This window comes from Corythoichthys intestinalis, chromosome 18, assembly GCF_030265065.1.
Source record: "Corythoichthys intestinalis isolate RoL2023-P3 chromosome 18, ASM3026506v1, whole genome shotgun sequence".
NCBI lineage: Eukaryota > Metazoa > Chordata > Actinopteri > Syngnathiformes > Syngnathidae > Corythoichthys > Corythoichthys intestinalis.
Genome location: NC_080412.1, coordinates 42017796 through 42034674, shown reverse-complemented (window position 1 = coordinate 42034674; position 16879 = coordinate 42017796). Strand labels below are relative to the sequence as shown.

Below are 16879 nucleotides of genomic sequence, written 5' to 3'. Positions count from 1 at the left end.
AGAAATGAACACAATGTTTTTGTCTTCCTCAGGCACTTGGAGTCAATAAAAATGTACCAGTTAATTCCACCGAAACCTGCAGGTATGGACCGTCGCTCCTGTAAATTAAGAACATTTTTATTGTTTCTAGGTCAAGGCAGTATTATTTGCAGACTGCCCATTCAACATTCCTTTCAAATTAATAATTCTAGGTTAAAACCACTAAGTAAGCCTGTTCCTATTGTCTAAATGAATTGCACTTTCACAACTCTTATTGCTTCATGTCATTTGTAGCGTCCAGAAGAGTATGAGCTCTACGCCAGACGCCCATCGTCAAATCCGTGTGGTCGCACAAAGGGGGAAGTCCATGGAAGAACTTGGGGCATCCAAGTTAACAAGGCTGTCCACTCTCAGTAAAAGTTCTGAGCAGCTGGATCAGGCGTGCCGAGAAGTGGGTAACAGTTCACTCTTTGCTGAAGTCAAAGAAGCTCAGGGGATGGAAAGAGGGTGGAAGAAGTATGCGTTAAATCTCGCGAAGAAAGAAACAGACATTTCTGACCTGAAGGGACCAGCACAATTCGATACAGAGAAAAAGTCCAATCTGAATCCAGCCTCTGATCCAGCGCCGGTAGATGGGGAGGAAATTGGACTTAAGCCAACGACAGGAAGAAGAAACTTGAGCGGATCCCACTCCCCGACTTCTTGCTGGTCCTCTAGGGGCAAAAGGAAATCTTCTGGATCTCGCAGTCCTCCCACAGATAAGTTCCTGTCTAGCAAACCTCCCTTGGAGGTATCTCATTGCCTTGGAGGCCAAGAGACCATTGAAAGGGAGGTCAGGTCTACCATGTTTTCCACTACGCAGATGAAACAACCATGTGAAAACAAAATGGACTCCAGGTGACTCCCTTTGCACTCTTATACCTTAACACATAACTTAAATCAGTAATTCTATCTATCTATTACTTTGCCAGAGTTAGCTAATGGTTTAACTCATTTCCTTCATATTCATCTTCACACTTCATCCTTGCAGGGGTGTCCACAGTTCTCCCGACCAGTCAGTGGTCGAAGCAAGCAAAGACGTCCAACCCCCTGCCCATGAAGTGTCCCTAAGCTGTGGCGTGACCACAGATCCGTCCTTGTGGATCTTTCCTTCAGAGGAGGATCAGCCCAAAGAGGACGTGAAGATGCCAAAATCTGATTTTAATGAGTCTTCCATCTCCTGTCAGAAAACTGAAGCCTCCGTGTCTACCGGCACATCCATTTCTGATGAGCAGGCTGCAGAGGAGAAAAAACCCAAACGGGTGGACAGTGATTCCAGAGATAATCAGGAGATCGAGGACAGTGGTATAACAGAGGTAGAAACTTCAAGTTCGGAGAATCCTGCCAAGAGGCCGTCATGGGAGGAGCTGGTTGAGGCCGTGGTCAAGGTAGACCAGTCACTTACCCCCGCGCTCTATCCGCTAACCAATCGTAAGACGGCGCTTATGTTGATGGAACAACTGCTATCTGAGGACACGCTGCTGATGGAGGAGCACTACAAGAAGAAACAGGAGCAGAAAGAAGCTGCAGAAAGGTCTGTAACCTGCAAAAAACGTTTTAGTCACATCTTTCTTTGTTTTTTGTTCTTTAGCAACCTGCAAAATCGTGCACACCTTAGTGCGCTTTCACAATAGCACTGTAGCAGAGTTCTTTTTCTCAGATCGTCCACTTCGTTTTGTAAATGTGAATGTGCACCCGAACTCTAGTCCGGACCAAACGAATGAACACTGGTCCGCTCAAAATCGTGGGTCTCGCTCCGCTTTAAGCGCACCCTGCCTTGTTCATGAATGCAACCAGAGCAGGGTGCGCTTTTGCTACTTTATGTGCAGCGTCACAGCGTGGAGCCGTAAAGCTCTAGGCCAGGGGTGTCAAACCGATTCCACAACGGGCCGTAGTGGGACCTGGTCTTTGTTGCAACAGATCCAGCACAGACAGTTCAACCAATAAGGTTTCTGCTAAAACAAGCAACACCTGACTGCAATCAACTGTAAGGCACTGTTTTCCGAAATTTCCGGGTTCGCAGTGAGTCAGCAACAGGCACACTTTTGCGAAATATACAATGTTCATTGATTAGAAAAATGACGAATAAATGAGATTTATTGATGACAATCCTACAAGAGCAAGCAAACAAACATCAAAATCAGCATAACAAGTGTCAACGATGACGCTAGATCTAGCTTGTCAATCCCAGAATCCCTGCGCTACCGTTACAGCACAACAAAATGTTCCATGGCAATGAAAAAAATGTTTACCGTGACAAATTAGCGGGGAGCCAACGCTCCGGTAAAGCGGCGAAGGAACAAAGCCGAGCGATCCGTACGTGATCCTCCAGCGAATTTCACGGGTCGCCCGGAAATGTCCGGTTCTTGTAGGAACGCGCCTCCTGGGGGCGAGGGTTGGCCGTCCCCGCCCCCACGCACCTTGCCCAATGACAAATATTAAAGCTACTTTTGGTTCAGCCCCTTGAAAAAGGGCTTCTCACATGGTCCTGGTAACAGATGTTCTGTCCCCGCGGTAAATATTATGGGTGCAAAACAAGTTATCTCGTGAGATTCCCTCCCAACTATGGAACCCAAACGCGTAAAAAACAATACTATTAGGGTTGTTCCGATCACGTTTTTTTGCTCCCGATCCGATCGTTTTAGTTTGAGTATCTGCCGATCCCGATATTTCCCGATCTGATTGCTTTTTTTTTTTTTTTTTGCTCCCGATTTGATTCCAATCATTCCCGATAATTTTTCCCGATCATATACATTTTGGCAATGCATTAAGAAAAAAAATGAATAAAACTCGGACGAATGCATACATTCAACATACAATACATAAGTACTGTATTTGTTTATTATGACAATAAATCCTCAAGATGGCATTTACATTATTAACATTCTTTCTGTGAGAGGGATCCACGGATAAAAAGACTTGTAATTCTTAAAGGATAGATGTGACTTTGTATATTGTGACTAAATATTGCCATCTAGTGTATTTGTTGAGCTTTCAGTAAATGATACGGTAGCCATTTAACTATTCTGCCCAAATGCATGATGGGAAGTGCAACCATGACTGTGCGTATTGGCACCAATTGATATATCTTCTCTGCGTTGGGAAATTACATAGGGTGTAAAGAAAAAGATCAACTACTACCTTTCTTCCGCACATTGTTTTCCCGCGATATTTCTAATTGTTGAGACAGGGGTTTTAAGGCTTTAGCCAATTAAAAAAAGGCTCCAAAGACTGCCAAAATTCACTTTACTCATTTTACGCTGCCTTTCAGCTTTATATGTAAGTAAATCAGCACCATTATAGACTGAATGCGACAATGCGTGAGTGGGTCGTGCAGCGCATGCGTTAATTGCGTTTAATATTTAACGTGATTAATTTTTTTAAAATTAATTACCGCCGTTGACGCGATAAATTTGATAGCCTTACTTTAAGCCAAAACTAAAGACTCTGGATGAATGTAAGACATTTTGACTGTAACGTTTAAATACAATTAGAAAATGATTTAATTGAAAAATATACTGTATATATATTTAAAAAAGGCATGTCCGATATTTTTTTTTTGCCGATTCCGATACTTTGAAAATGACGTGCTCGGACCCGATCGATCGGGACATATTTAAATACTATGGTGCAAAACAAGTTATCTCGTGAGATTCCCTCCTAACTGTGGAACCCAAGGTAAAAAACAATAACAAGTTGTTACAATCTTGGTCACAGAGGGAATCATACATCACAAAGGCATAATGTGCTAATGTTAAGGCATCACATATTTTCCCACATCAGGCACCAAATTGGTTAAAGGCTGTCCTCCTGATGGGTTTGAACTTTGAACAAAAACCTGCACCCACTGGAGCCCCTTGAGGACCGGTTTGACTGTGACTTGGGGTCCCTTTTGTGTTTTAATTTTCCCCGATGCATTTTGATATACTACAGTTTGCTCGGCATTGAGTAAGGAGGGAACAACCCCGCCACTGTTCTAGCGGCGAGTTGCTCTGCTGTGCTCTATCATGTTTTATTTATTTTTATTATTTATTTTTTTAACTCGCATGCATACAAACATCCGGTGCACTAAAGACAGTGTTAACCCTTTAAGGTCTGGGCCTATTTTGTCTGATTTTGCATGCCTTTGAAGTTGCCTTTATATTTCAAAGAAAGAATTGTTTACGATGGCCTGGTTTGGTCCCTTTTTTTGTGACACCTTGAACTTCATGTCCAAACTGTTGTTTCCGTCACTGACCAATTATAAATCATCATTTTGGGCCCAAAAAGACCAAAAATTCCACAATCGTTTTGTCAAAATTTTTAATTTTGATGTCCAATTGACAACCAAACATGCGTAACGAACCGTTTTGAAACTTTGTAATATTTATTCAACATGTTAGGATGAACATTCAACCAAAAAAATTTAGAATAAATAGTCTTATATTTGACAATTCAACATAAACAACAGGTATAGCATAGGCGTTTTTTGCCTTTATACATGCTCTAGTCAAAACAGGTTATATACAGCAGACCGAACAGTGAAAAAATATATACCATCTAACACAAAAAGTGTTTCTCTTTATGAGTTTAGGTATTGCGGCCCATCACCTGATGAAAACTATGTACACACAATCAAGCTTCTTGAACACACATTTATATACACAAATTGAGAAGACTGATTGTGGGAAAAAATGTATATATATATAACATTGGGGAGAAAAAAGTATTTTCAAAAACATTTACAATAAACAAGTTAATTTTTTTTCAGGCATGCCACTCCGAAAAGCAGTTTCGTCCTGGAATTCGAAACAGGGCGACATCACACAGCCCACACTTCCATGGGGTGTTGGTCCTCTTTCCACCCTTCCATTTTCATTTCACTTTACTTTCATTGTCACTATAAATGTACATGAAAAAAAGTCAGTATTTATGAAAATGATAAAGTATAAAATAAAAATATATACAGCAATAAATAATAATGGAAATCTATATGTATGACAATAGAAAGAATACCATAGCTGAATATGTGCTACATCCCTAATCTTCATATAGAAAGAAGATCACCACAATTATAAATTCCTGCCTTGGATACACACAGTTCACGTACGACTTTGATCTGATATGCACATTTTATTATTATATACACAAACACACACTTATATTGCATCAAAATTAACTTTGTCATGCAAAATCAAAAGAAACTTTCAAAAGAAACTTTTTCCAGCCTAAAAAAAAAAAAGTGAGTTTGCTTACCTCTGCTCGTCGATGGCGTCACCCACGTGTTCAAATACGTCACTATCTTCACTCGAGGACTCTTCCGAAGAAGACTATGATGACGAATTTGGACCATCCTCTTCCTCAAGTTGATCAAATAGCACAATTGCTTGCGCTAAATTTAGTTTTCCGTTCATTCTCAAAGTCACACAAAGTCGCTGCTCGATCCAAACGGCCGTCGGCTCGCCACCTCGCTGCTTCAGAACACTCCTCCCTCTCGTTCGGTGGAACCTCGCATGGCAGTTATATTTATTTAAAAAACGCATTTTGTGCTTCCACTGTGACTTCGAAAGGGTTCGTTTGATTTGTGGTTTTTTCATGGAGCTTCCGTTTTGAAAAAGGACAAGAAATGATGGAAATACAGACGCAAACAAATGATCCATGCAGCGTTTTAATGTTTTTTTGAGAGGACAATAAAACTATAAAACTTAAATGACAATATCTCACGTTTTAATTGGTCGATTGACTTCAAATAATAACGAGAGTAAACCGCAACTTCCGCACTTTAAAACGAGACCAGCCAACGGCATGTGGGTGACGTATTTAAAACGTGAGGGCGCTTCAAAGACTACGTGCGCTGAGGACGCGCCGGCGCGTCCTTCGACTCTCAAGGGTTAAAAAACAACAACTAGACTTTAACATTACGTGACGCATCAAAGCAACACGTTGTGACGATTGCATCTTTCGTCCACGTCTGGCTATTCGGAAAGTTCGTTTGGTGCAGTGTGAATGCTGAACCTTTTCAACAACTCGTTTGCATATGTTGGTGCGAGGCAGCGCCCTAAGTGAAGGTAACCCACTAATAGGGTCATTTTGATGGACTTGCTATCTAATGTTGTGTCTGGTGAACGTACAATCTACTAAGCTTGAGAACGATAAACTGATACGACCAGATATCTGGTTTTACAGTGCGAGATACAGCTGTATCGATAGTAAAGTTACCCTTCAACAGTAATGCGCCATTAAATATTCAATGAACCGATAGTAGAGATAGAATTCGGCTATCGCGAGCACAAGAATCGGCTTCTAATGCCTAGTTCAATGCATTGCTTAATGTGATGATAATTTAGCTTTTACTTCACATGCTGCGCTTGAGTCATTCACCACACAGTGCACTTAGATTGAGATCGCACGCATATAATGTGGACAAGCACCATTCACAGTTGTGGTTGCCTCAACTTCCCTTGCATTTCGGCAGAACAGCTACTAGTCGCCGTCATTACCCGATCGTCACAGGCGTGTCATAACAACGCGAGAGCTAACAAAACCACTGTAACGCACGCTCCGTAGCGTTTTCTTCATAGCCCAAAACGAAACTAGTAGTGGCAACGAAGTAACATGCTAAAACAATGGACAGTTTGAGCACCGACGCCAGTGACGTGCAGCGATGAATTTTCAACGCACCCAGGAAAACAAAAGTCGGACTTTGAAGTGATGAAGGCAGCCAGGTCTGTTCGCATGGGACAGAGCTAGTGTGAAGCGGTATAGAGATCGTGAGTTTTAACCCTGAAAAATAACCCACTACAATGGTGGAAAGGGCGGCATATTGTTTCCACGAAACGCAGTCTACTTAAACATGAACATGTGGATTAGTTGATCTTCCTCAAGAAAAATCTGCCCATCAAAAAAGATATGGACGGTGATGAGGAATAAAAAATGTGGAAGCACAGGCATAAGTGAATGACTTTGCTGTGTATAAGGTTAAAGTAATGATTATTGAGTTGTCTGTCTAAAATGCCATGTTTTTATTCCCCCAATTATACAAGTGGTAAAGCATAATTTATTATTTATTTATGATGACATTGCAGGTTTACATTTTTTTTTGTAGAGCTGCTGCATATTTAATTAATATTTTTTGTTTGGAAGATGTTTACGTTGAAAGTTTGCACTTAAATTACTTACCTCTTGTGTTCAAAACACCAGGAAATACAGTAATTGAATTTTGCGCTTTATTGTTGTCTGTCACTGGAGTTTTATCTTATTATCAATCCCTTCCAACAAAATGACGGTCATATAGTAAGCCTTATTATTTTTTTTTTCATTAAAAAAAAACAAAACAAAACATAACATAACATTGGTATGAAATTTTGTTGTTTAATTTTGCTATTAGAAATGTGGTCTTTTTTTATATGTTTAAAACACAACAAATGTTTACTATCATATCGTTTTCACTCTGTATCGAATCGTATCGAATCGCTCGGCCTTAAAAATATAGTTTTTTTTAATCGAATCGTAACCTGTGTATCTAGATACATATCGAATCGGCTTCATGCCAGAGATTCCCAACCCAACAATCTACACAGGTCTGGTAATGTAGAGGAAAACTGTACTCAAAAGACCAATTAATGAGAATTTCCAGTACTGTATAATGTTTCTGTATGAAACACAATAGTGTTTGGTTTTGCCCAAAGAAGCTGCCGTGTCACCTTGCGTTGCATCATAGCCTCCGACACACTCGTGTATCTGCTTACTGCTGGATGCGCACTAGGCTTTCTGCAAATGTAAGCAAAGAGAATGAGCGCTGATACAAGCAAAATTAAACTTGTATAGATCAGTGTTTTTCAACCTTTTCTGAGTCATGGTACGTTTTTAAATTGGAAAAAAATCTCGCGCCACACCACAAACTAAAAATGTTCCAAAACTACTTTCTGTACTGTATATTTAATTATAAAATAATTTCTCAGTGTTTACACTTACTCAATGAGAAACCTGAGCCTGTTTAGATGAACACGAAGGCGATATCCTGGCGGGAATCTTCTTAAAACAGCTCTCAGTCTCTCTCTGTTTTGATTTTATATTGCAGTTAGGCTTGAAAAGCTCAGAATTATCAGACAGAGGGACTGTAGCAATGTCTTAAAGAGCATACGACAGGAGAAAAAAAGTCTTAAATAGCATTATTATGTGAATTAGAATCATATTTTGAGACGATTCGACTATATACAACAATTTAGCAAAGCTCAGATGACAAGAAATTACTCTTTTAATCTGCCGGTTAGCCACGCCTACCATTATAGGGCTCTAACGTCCCCAACAGGTGGATGACATCAGCGGGAGACTGGGCTCATCGGTTTTACTATTCAGCCCATTGAGGGGGAATTATTCAGAACGAGATAAACGCGACGAAGAAAGCCGCAAAATGTAATTGTTTCAGTCTCTCTACTCCAATATTTTTACAGGATATTCTTTTTATCCAAGTATTTTTCCCCAATAGCTAAATAAATGGCTTGAGAAGGACCATTCAACCCATTGAGGTGTAATTATTCAGAATGAGGAAAATGCGACGAAGAGAGCTGCAAAATGTCATTTTTTCTGTCTCTTTAGTTCAATATTTTTACAGGATATTCTTTTTATCAAAGTATTTTTCCCCAATTGCTAAATAAATGGCATGGTCATGACAAATAACAGTCTTGTGCTAAATGGAATATGAAATAATAAAACTGCACTTATTCAGGACGACATGGCAAAATTACTCCATAATGGTCAAAACTGTCGACTTCACCTTTACTGTCGCACCTCCCAAACGATGTTTTATGACACCTAAATCGGACATATGTCATTTCCCTTCCCCGGCTTCGGAGAATGTAAACAAACCAAGAGGCGTGACAGCTAGCTGACATGCTAACCCGAACCGAGTGATGTTTCAAAGTCTTCAAGGCGGGAAATCACACATAACTAGCTCGGATTATTTGACATGACGACTGGGTTTTCGATTGTCTTTGCGGATCGGCAAACCGCCCGGCGGAGAGCAATTTACAGCTTGTTCCCCGGAGGAGGGCGGCTGCAGTTGTTGTGCAGCTAACGTGCAGCTAATGTGCATGAGGAGAGCTTTTTTCATGCCTATCAATGATCAAACGTAAGTAGTCCTTTATTTAAAGAAAGTTGGTAGTGTTTACTAGTGGTGTCAACAATAATCGATGCGGCGATGCATCCCGATGCGGGGCATGGACGATACGATTCGATGCGGGCAACAAGCCGAATCGATTCAGCGCAATTTAAAATATATAAGTACGTTCAAAAATGTTCCCTGCGCAATTCCGGTGATGCAACGGATTTGGTTTCCTCGTTTGTATTATTATTTTCATGTTTCATTTTTTACAAACGCATAACTCATAAGTTTCCCACCAACCTCGTAGAAGCCAAAATGTTTCCAGATGTCTGCTTTCAATGTCTTAGGTGCATCAATAATCTTTCTTGGTTGAACACGTTTATTTCGAATACTTAATACATAGGTACCGATAATCGGTGACAATAATGGAAAAAAAAAAAAAGAAAAAAAAAAATATGAGTATTCGAAAAGGAGTGAGAAGAAGTAAAAACTTATTTACTCCCACCCCTTGTCCTTAAGTCCTGACATATCAGTTCCATTCCTTACATTTAAATATATACATTCTTGCTCCCTCTTTCTCCGCTTCAGCCATTGTTATGTTATGTCCTATCTCTTAGAGGTTAGATCTTGTGCCCGACCCCGAATGGGTCAGGTCGGGCCCAAAATGTTAAGTATTCACGATCGGGTCGGGTCGGGCTGCCGCGCCTGACTAATACATTCTAGAAAGCAAGCTCTCTGTATTGTGCATTTGCTTGTGCACGCACATGAACGCAGTGGCGCCGCCCGCTTTTTCTTCTTCTCCTCCCGCTGTGGCGCTTGCGATTCATTACGAAAGACACTTTTATTTATGCACACAAAGGCAACACAAATGTGATCCTTTTGAATCTTCTCCTCTGTGTGTCTGCAAAACCGCACTTTAAAAAAAAATAATTTTTTTTTATATTAAACTTTCCCGGCATTATTTGGTTGTGTAAATGCTTTTATAATGATAATAAAAATATGTAGACTATTTAAACATTAAGAAAACTTTGCTTTGCTTTAGAATTTTAATGCATCCCAGGCTTTAATGCATCGCGATGCATTGCCGAATCGAACCGAATCGAATCGTGACCCTCTGAATTGAATCGAATTGGATCGAATCGAATCGTGGCCCTCCGAATCGTAATCGAATCGAATCGTGAGGGCAGTGCCGATGCACACCTCTAGTGTTTACTATGTAATCGCTGTATTCGTATTTGACATAATACAAAACAAGATGTTTACTCACTTCCTCCTAAGTCCTATGGTCCCACAGTAGTAGGGCTTGTTTTGGGCAATATCCACGTTGAATGGGAACCTTTTGAAACTCCAAAAAGGTGCACACACCACAGCAAGATTTTTCTGCAGCCGTTTGGCTGGCGTGATGCGAAAAATAAACATATTCATCCGCAAAATCGGCTGAATCCTTAGTCCTCATACACAACAGCACGGCTTTATAGTGAAGAGGACGCCTTCATCCGTACACATCACAGCGCCCTCCTCCTCAATGCAAGATCGAAGCCGGAAGTCACTCATTTTCATGGCGCGGGATTAAAAAAACTAAACAAATATAGCGATCGCTTCCACACACATCCAAGCGGTCCATATCATTCAGGAGCATAAAATACCGCGTGTATTATGAAATAAACATGCTTTTTTGTGTCACATGCACTTTAAACCACATCAGGGCCGAGCATCTAGCCGACAACGGCTTTGCAGGCAGGTAGTATTAATGTCCTTGCCACAGTGTTGGAGTTTTTGGATTTAGCAACAAGCTAACTGGCTTTGAGGGCTTTCTCATTTATCTTTGTTTTTTTTCTCAAAAAAGTTGCCTGTTTCTCTGTGTTTTCACAAGGGCGAACAAAATAGTCCATCGACTTGTTTTGAAGCGACGGGTGTTTCGTTTGGAGATGATGTTTAAGCTTGCTTGGCACCATGGCGCTAGCTGCTCGTGTCACGTTCAAGAATGGCTCGGATTTCTAGCCATCAACCACCTTGATAAGAGAAAGGAATGCACATTCAGTTCGGATGAAGTTAGTCTGACTTGTTTTTTTAATTTTTTTTATTTTACAGTTGTGAAACCAAGTCACCACCGTCACAGGACGGCTTGAAAGCTGCAAGCAGCACACACGATCCCGCTAGCAAGAAGGTAAATCAATTATAAAGTCAAAATTCACGTAAGACTGCTTTAGTGTCAAAAACTGTTGCAATCTTCTTGTTTTTTGGCATGGATAAAGCCAGCACAAGCTTGTTCTTGTCTTAATTCTCTCGCACTTGAACTCAGAGTATGCTGGTGTGCTACATCGAGGAGCATCTGGGCTCGCTGGAGGAGACGCGGGACGCCCTTCAAGTGGAGATCCAGGACAACGTGGCCCACGGCAAGGCTCTGGAGGCTCTGGTCCGCGAGCGTTGTCTGCCCCTGGAGCTGGAGAGGTACAACCTGTTCATCGGGGACCTGGAGAGGGTGGTCAACCTGCTTCTGTGCCTCTCCGCCCGGCTGGCCAGGGTGCAGAACGCCCTGAGCACTGTGGATGAGGAAACGGATGCTGAGGAGAAGGTTAGTGTTTATTAACGGTGGATAGTATGAATATATTATATTTGATCACGATAATTCAAACAGTACACCCTAAAAATAAAGTCAATAAAGATAGCAGAAGATATCAAGAAACTTGCACAGGGGCGTTCACAATGCTCATTCAGTGCAGTGAAAGTGTCATTGATGTTAGCTTTGCATGTAATGCAAATGCAACCATCTATGTTATGCCTTGTTTTTTTTCCATGGCGTTTCTTCAGCCCGCCACAGAGTTCAAACCGTTTGGCCCATCGACTCCGTTCAAATGCCAAAATGACAGAAATTCTCTTGCGACGCAGGAAATTTTTCGTATGACTCCCCCCAAAATTACTGTTTGCTCGATAAAAAAAAAACGTATCTAGTCTTACATTTTTTTCTCCAATTCACAGAAATAAAAAATTGCAGGACGGGGCATAAAAGCCGTTTAAGAATTTGCCCAAAAACTACGGTTCCCCCAGAATTCGCCAAAAATCTTCCCATTCGTTTCTAATGGCCAAAATTTCCCCTTCATTTTTTATTTTTCATCAAAAACTTACAATTACAGACCTTTGGCATTCAAGTAAGTCGATGCCATTGACAGCCATGTACGTCTGTGCCATTGACGGCCATGTATGTCAATTCTATTGATGCCAATGTACTTGGATTCCATTGACAGCCTTGTACGTCCATGCCAATGACTGCCATGTATGGCCTTGCCATTGACGGCCATTTATGTCGATTCTATTGATGCCAATGTACTTGAATTCCCTTGACGCATATGTAAGTCGATGCTATTGACAGCCATTCACGTCCATGCCTTTGACAGCCGTGTATGTCGATTCTACTGATTTCAATATACTTGGATTCCATTGACAGCCATGTACATCCATGCCAATGACACCAATGTACGTGAATGCCATTGAAGGCCATGTACGTCTTTGCCAATGACCCCCATGTAGTACGTGAATACCATTGACAGCCATGTACATTCATGCCAATGACACCAATATTCGGCCATGCCGTTGACAGCCATGTATGTCCTTGCCATTGACGGCCGTGTACGTCCATGCAATTGATGGCCATATACTGCATGTCGATTCTATTGATGCCAATGTACTTGGATTCCATTCACGCATATGTAAGTTGATGCCATTGACGGCCATACGCATCAAAATATCAACAGAAAATGACCCTGAAATGCCCCCAAATCAATAGGAATTGATCCTAAATGTCCCCAAATCAAAAGGAAGTAACCAGATATCAACAAGGAGTGACCCTGAAAGGTCCCCAAATCAACAGCAAGTGACTTGATATCAACAGGAAGTGACCTGAAATCAGCTGGACGTGACCCCAAGGGGTTTACCTGTGAAAGCAAAGCTACCATCGCAATTTCCCCAGAAATTGCATTTTCTACTCGTATATCGACTCACCGGCCACTTTATTAGGTACACCATGCTAGGAACGCGTTGGACCCCCTTTTGCCTTCAGAACTGCCTCGATTCTTCGTGGCATAGATTCAACAAGGTGCTGGAAGCATTCCTCAGAGAATTTGGTCGATATAGACCCTACTCACCAACGTCACAGAATGACGTGTCGCTGTATCCGGCCGCCATGTTGTCCGTCAGTGTTTATCCGTATTCTCAATGGTTTCAATTTGTCATGCAATTTATAGTGCAATTCATGGAAGCCCCGGTGCTTTCAGGCGCTGTAAACTCATTGGATGCGTTGCATAAAAGGCGTAATGTGGAAAAGCTTCAGTCTATCCATTCGCCAGATCCATATTTGATGCCTAAATCGATATTTTTCGACCCGCTGTCTTCGCCCTCTCTGCCTGACATCTGCTACCCTGATATCTACAACTATCTTGTCCACACAAAATCAGCCTATTCTCACGAAAGTTTGAAAAAAATTGAGCAGCACTCTAAGCAACATTACCCCGTGTGACCCTTTACTTCCAATTTTCTAAAATGGCGACAATCAATAAAAAAATTTTTTTTAAAGTTGACTGCGACGCGTCAAGGATAGGTGCATATTGGACTATTTCTTCAATAAAATACACTACTGTGTCTGCCTCATTTGCAAAGAGACAGTCGCGGAAGATACGCAACGAGAAATTAAAGCAACTTGAAGCTAATTTAATTTCACAGCAGCAGTATTTCGCAAGAGCCCGAGGGTCAAAAGAGAACGCCACAAAGGCGAGATTGTTGAAATTATGAATTTAAAAAAATAATAATAACGCAAATGTGACACACAGAAGGCCTTGCTAAAATGTCTTTAAATGTATTGTTCTACGTAAATCAGCCCAGGTAGCCCCCCACATTTTTACCACACCAAATCTGGCCCCCTTTGCAAAAAGTTTGGACACCCCTGTTTAACCGATGATCCGTAGACGAGGCCAGCTTCTTTCACTTGTTACCAGCTAAATATTATTCAAAAAATAAAGATGGTGGAACAAATAAGCATCTTGAATTTGGAACGGTATGTTGTCGGCGATTAGCCCAGCAATGATCTTAATTGTGGTTGTCAGCCCAAAACCCTCTAAATATATATTAAATGCATCTTACCAGATATAAAATGACTACTACATAATCTGTGGTAATCGTTTGGAGCCCAGTTTTCTCGTCGAGTTGCAGCAGTCCATCTCGCTCTCCTCTCCGGGTCTCTCGGAATACGGTAGAACTTCAAGTCTCTCCGTCTATCTTCTCTGTTATTGCAACTGACCGCCACACACGCCTTCACCATTTTGATGATTAATGTTAACGAGCAGAAAAACACGCCATGATGCGAATCTCCCGTTCCACCACATCCCAAAGATACTCTTTTGGATTGAGATCTGGTGACTGTGGAGGCCATTTGAGTAGAGTGAACTCATTGTCATGTTCAAGAAACCAGTCTGTGATGATTCCGGCTTTATGACATGGCGCATTATCCTGCTGAAAGTAGCCATCAGAAGTTGGGTACATTGTGGTCATAAAGGGATGGACATGGTCAGCAACAATACTCAGGTAGGCTGTGGCGTTCCAGCGATGCTCAATTGGTACCAAGGGGCCCAAAGAGTGCTCAGAAAATATTCCCCACACCATTACACCACCACCAGCCTGAACCGTTGATACAAGGCAGGATGGATCCATGGTTTCATGTTGTTGACGCCAAATTCTGACCCTACCATCCGAATGTTTCAGCAGAAATCAAGACTCATGAGACCAGGCAACGTTCTTCTAATCTTCTGTTGTCCAATTTCAATGAGCTTGTGCAAATTGTAGCCTCAGTTTCCTGTTCTTAGCTGAAAGGAGTGCGACCCGGCGTGTTCTTCTGCTGCTGTAGCCCATCTGCCTCAAAGTTCGGCGTACAGTGCGTTCAGAGATGCTCTTCTGCCTACCTTGGTTGTAACGGGTGGTTATTTGAGTCACTGTTGCCTTTCTATCAGCTCAAACCAGTCTGGCCATTCTCCTCTGGCATCAACAAGGCATTTCCGCCCACAGAACTGCCGCTCACTGGATATTTTTTCTTTTTCGGACCATTCTCTGTAAGCCCTAGAGATGGTTGTGCGTGAAAATCCCATTAGATCAGCAGTTTCTGAAATACTCAGACCAGCCCTTCTGGCACCAACAACCATGCCACGTTCAAAGTCACTCAAATCACCTTTCTTCCCCATACTGATGCTCGGTTTGAACTGCAGGAGATTGTCTTAAACCATGTCCACATGCACTGAGTTGCCGCCATGTGATTGGCTGATTAGAAATTAAGTGTTAACGAGCTGTTGAACAGGTGTACATAATAAAGTGGCCGGTGAGTGTAGATTTCTAACATTTAACTACATGTCATATCGTACACCTTTTAGAACAATACAATTGACAGCTGTCTTTCTATGAGCCCAATGTTGGTCTCCTTACAAGTCACATGACTTCTGCTTGTTGATACTGTCAACAAACCCGAAGCCTTTTCTTCCTGTTTGAAATATTAGCTACATGTGTTTTCTTTACCAAGGTCAGAATTAAAATGCCTTTTTTCCCAGCTGATCGAAGCGTCAGCAATGAAGTCAGCGTTTACATCTCTGCTCCCATGCCCCCTCCCGTTGTCTTCTTTCTGTCATGTTGACTTTGGAACAGCAAACATGCCTGCGAGGTGAAGAGTAGCTTTAGTTTCTCACCATGTGAAATGCTGAAAAATGCATAGTTCATGCTCTTCGTTTTAGCTAATGCTATTAAGTCGAATACTTCATGGGGCAAGACGATTACTCCCAAATGGGTCACAAGGTTAAAAATGGTGACACCAAGGTAATGTGAGTTCATCCTTTTAAGTTCCAGACTTCATTTCCACGAAAGCCAAAAGCTTCCCTGCCCATTGGGTTGAACACCTATTTTGTCAGACATTTCTCAATTCATGTGAAAACATTGCTAAGTGTTCTGAACGTGTTGACCTCCCTTCCGTACAGCAACCTTGTCGTTTCACACCGTTATCAGCGCCCCGGCGGCGACTGTTTACACTCGCTCACCGAAACTCTGGCAGCTCACTGGTTTCGATGACATTTGCACCAACCCTGCCCTCTGTTGACACAAGGCAACACTGCACCTCCCTTTCTAAAGATTCAACTTATCCCTGACTACACAGTGAATAGCAAATGACTCCGGTATAATGATTTTTTATCTGTAATACATGATAGTCTTAATTACAGTAGAAACTTGCCCTGCAAGCAGGACTCAACGGGCCCGAGGGCGAGCGTATTGATTCCTCCAATTTCTTTTCGGGGAACCTATCGATTTCTCCAATTTCTTTGCGGTGATTTTTTTTGGGGGATGCTAAATATATTTTGCCTACGCTTTGATATAATGTCAAAAAAGCAAGGGTCCTTTTCATTTGCCATGGAAAAAGAATAATACAAGGAAATAAGACATAACAACCACCTAATAATAAAAATAACAATAATTAAATTGGCCATTTTCATTTGCCATGAAGAAGCCCTAAGCCCAAAACCCTAACCCTAAACACCAAAAAACGTCCAACTGTGGTACCCCGCACAGGTCAGGCCCGTGAATGAAAACTCACCATTTTGATATGTGCAAATTTTGTTGAGTTTTTAAGCATGTTCAGAACTTCAAATTAGCCATTTTCATTTGCCCTGAAGAAGCCCTAACCCTAAACCCTAACCCTAATCCGCAAATAAGCCCAACTTTAGTACTCCACCCAGGCCAGGCCCGTGAATGAAAACT

The 16879-nt window shown here is 41.6% G+C and overlaps 1 protein-coding gene across 5 annotated transcripts in view; it reads left to right on the top strand.

Annotated features, from left to right (window-relative positions):
- Positions 1–16879, top strand: part of shroom1 (shroom family member 1) — a 70616-nt gene that overhangs the window by 46958 nt on the left and 6779 nt on the right. For all 5 annotated transcript variants that reach the window (XM_057820528.1, XM_057820530.1, XM_057820527.1 and 2 more), the window contains 5 exons: positions 33–82; positions 274–876; positions 1010–1552; positions 11192–11267; positions 11403–11675. In XM_057820528.1, the coding sequence (XP_057676511.1) occupies positions 33–82; positions 274–876; positions 1010–1552; positions 11192–11267; positions 11403–11675 (1545 nt within the window). The remainder of the gene's footprint in view (positions 1–32; positions 83–273; positions 877–1009; positions 1553–11191; positions 11268–11402; positions 11676–16879) is intronic.